The following is a 3,621-nucleotide window of genomic DNA, read 5'->3' on the forward strand; positions in this document are numbered from 1 at the left end:
AAACACATTTAAATGCAAGAAGGAAAAAAAGAAATTTTTTACTTGCAGGTAGAACATTGTTCTCATTGTAACCTGTCCTTTTCAATACCTGTCTTTGGTTGATGTCCTGATTTTTCGAAGTTGTCATCTTTATTCTCGCTATACTCATTGTCTGCAGCCTCTTTACCTTAAATACAAGCCAGTAAATTCCAGGCAATCAGTCCATATCATCATAATTGTGTGTGTGTGTGTGCGTGCGTGCGTGCGTGCGTGCGTGCATGAGTGTGTGTGTGTGTGTGTGTGTGTGCGTGTACAAGATATGTTTTCTATGGATTTGAGCTAGGAATTAATTTCACTATTTATTATATCTTTCATGTTTACAATTTAAACACATTTAAATGCAAGAAAGAAAGAAATGAATCTTTATTTACATGCAGGTAGAACATTTTTCTCATAGTAACCAGCATTGGTTATGTTTCCAGCAGGACTGTATTGACCAACAACAAAAATAGTCTTTCCATCAGTAGCCATTCCTACTCCAAGCTCTGTTGTTGATTTCCACACAACTTGGGTAAAGTGTCCTGCAAATGATATATACAATATAAAAAGAAAAACATTACAACAATAAAAAATTATTTTCAGGAAATTTTAATTTTGTTTTAATTGTTAATATGTAAGAAAATAAATACAAAATATAAAGGAAGCTTTTCATAGTCTGAAAGTTTCAGTAACACTTTACAATACGGTTTTATTTGTTAACATTAGGAAATGCATAAGCATAAACTAACATTAAAAAAATATAGTTGTATCTTTGTTAATGCATGCTTTGTCATGGTGCATTAACTAATGTTAACACACTATTTGTTTTGAAATATGTATTAGCAAATACTTAAAAATAACACACACTTTAATAAGATAAATAAATAATGTAGAAATATTGTTCATTGTTAGTTCATGTTAGCTAATTAACTAATGTTAACAAATTCAACCTTATTGTAAAGTTTTACCAAATTTTCAATACCTGTCTTTGGTTGATTTCCTGGTTTTCCAAAGTTGTAATCTTTAATCTCGCTATACCAACTGTCTACAGCCTCTTTACCTGAAATACAAACCATTTATACAGACATCATAAACATTTCATACATTATCACAGTTTTTATAAAGGAGTTAAACTGTCACTGTCAAAAAATAACACTTAAGCAAAACACAGTCATGTCAAGTTGTCTAATTTTGGAAACAAATATTTATTCATTTTACTGGTAGTATGAAGAGTGCCTGGGTATAATACGTCACAGTTGACTTTATCACTACTGTATAGTGTCCTGCACTCACTAGTAAAAAATAATAATTTTCAGTTTGACTGTATATAAGCTGTGTATTTGTATGTAATAAGATGCAGAAGTTACCTGTCTGCGGCTTTGGGTTGGAGCTAAAAGCATAATATACATTTTCCCCATTGTCTGTGTCACTGTGTCCAAGGGTCTTCGTACTGAGTATGTGATCTGCCCATTTTTGAGCAGATCTACACAGCGCCTCACTCATTTTCAGGTCTGGGGCTTGATGTTTCCTCCTGTACTGGTTGTGGGTCTCCAGGAACACTTTCTTGTAGCTCTCATCTATTGAGAATCAATCACAGACCACATCAGCAATTAATTTTTTTTTTAATCGTATAATACTATTTTTGTAAACTTTTAAACAATGCAGAAATATATAAAAACTGTTGACGCACTTGCCATGGTCACCAAAGACTTCACTGGAAAGAAATAGGCAATTAATGTGTTAATATGAATTACAATGAATATCTTTCAATATCTTAAGTGACTATTCATCATGATCATGATAATACCTTCTGTTCTTGTAGAGTTGTAAGGATATGTCTGCTTTCGCTGGCTTCGGTCGATGTAAAGCTGTCCACAAGTGTTGATGTCCATGTATATATACTGTTAGCAGCCCTATTTCCCCTTTGAAGACCAAACATTAACATTCCTCAGCTCCATCTCTCTCATTGTAAAAACTGGGTAAACTGGATCCTTTAAAGTCCACTGCTTCTAAAGAATTTAATGTTCCAGTTAAACTGGTGTCTAGTTCCCTGGAAGATTCAATAGCATCATTCTTGTGCCACTTTATTATTGTGTGTTGAGTATATCTTGTAATCGCCAAGTTATTTATTCAGTTATTTAGGTGCACAGTCACCTGCTGGTTCCAAATTAATCTCAAGAATTTAATTGGTAAGTTAGAAAATAGTATCATTCAAAGCAGACCAGCATAACAAGATGCTTTACGTTAATAAGATGCTAGAAAGATGTAGGGAAATAAAAAAAATGTAAAAAAAATCAAATAGCTTACTACGGTACAACAAATGAAAAAGTTTTTTATATTTTTATGCTTTACTGTATTAACAATTGAGGGTGTACTTTATAATGTTCTCTTCATTATTTAATAAAATATGCATAAAATTACTTAGATTTTATAAAAGTAGATTTTGTTCATTGCAATACAAACTAATACTACTACAAAATTTTTTTTTGAATTTTTATGCATTACAGTAGGCTATTAAGAATTTGAGGGTGTACTGTATATAATCCACTCTTATTATTTTACGTAATAATATATATATATATATATATATATATATATATATATATATATATATATATATATATATATATACTTTCTGGTGTCCTAGCCAGTAATAGATAAATGCTGTCAGTCTTGTTTTTGTCATAATCTTATAATGGGTTGCCCTGCTTTACGAGACACACACTCCCCGACTCTAGACGTTGTCTGTCAAGTCCAGTTAAAACAGTAGCTGGTATTTCAAAGAACTGTAGTCACGCAAGTGGCTTTACAGTTCGCCCCCATAATTATAGTTCAACAGACAGGAATTCAAACTCATTAGGAGGCAGACACCAGATGTGAGGGGTGTTTGAGCCTATAGGCTATAGCCTTTAGGCTAAAACACCCCTCACGTTGGTAAAACCTAAAACACCTCTGTGTTTGAAGCAACAGTATAGCCGCTACTGTTGCTTCACACGTTGTGTTTTAGGTTTTGCCAATAGTTTTAGTAGCTACTTTTATTTAAGGTTTACAATACAAATGTGTACCACCCAAATGCATAGTATACTCAAACTGAGCTAGCTAGATCAAAATGAAGCAACCAACAGATAACAGACCAAAATTATTTTTGCATAAAAAATGTAAATATTATTGTTTATATGTACACTGTCAAAAATAAAGGTACAAAGCTGTCACTGGGGCAGTACCCTTTAAAAAAGGTCCTAATATGTACCATTTAGGTACAAGTATGTATCTTTGAACTGCCAATATGTACCTTTGATGTACTAATATGCAAATATTTGGGTACAAAGGTGTACCTTTTTGAAAGGGTACACTGTAAAAATACTTTGCTGCCTTAAAATTTTTTGTTAAATCAATTCAGATTTACAAGTCATGTCAACAACGACGAGTTGTCACAACTTATAAAATATAGTTGAGAAAAGTCAACTTAATTTTATAAGTTATAACAACTCACCTGTAGTTATAACAACTCATCTCTAGTCAAGAGATGTATAATAATAAGTTGAAATGACTTGTAAATCCAAGTTGATTCAACAAAAAATTTTAAAGCAGCAAAGTATTTTG

At 32.1% G+C, this 3,621-nt stretch overlaps 1 protein-coding gene across 1 annotated transcript; it reads right to left on the bottom strand.

The window, feature by feature from the left end:
- Nucleotides 1–402: 402 nt before the first annotated feature.
- Nucleotides 403–1,910, bottom strand: LOC135763511 (Golgi-associated plant pathogenesis-related protein 1-like). The gene is made up of 5 exons (XM_065275346.2): nt 1,826–1,910; nt 1,709–1,732; nt 1,386–1,595; nt 1,001–1,078; nt 403–560 (listed from the first exon to the last, which is right to left on the bottom strand). Exons 1-5 carry the CDS (start codon nt 1,908–1,910, stop codon nt 403–405), a joined length of 555 nt encoding a protein of 184 aa, XP_065131418.2.
- Between the last annotated feature and the right edge of the window lie 1,711 nt (nt 1,911–3,621).

Source organism: Paramisgurnus dabryanus, chromosome 16, assembly GCF_030506205.2.
Source record: "Paramisgurnus dabryanus chromosome 16, PD_genome_1.1, whole genome shotgun sequence".
NCBI classification, from domain to species: Eukaryota; Metazoa; Chordata; class Actinopteri; order Cypriniformes; family Cobitidae; genus Paramisgurnus; species Paramisgurnus dabryanus.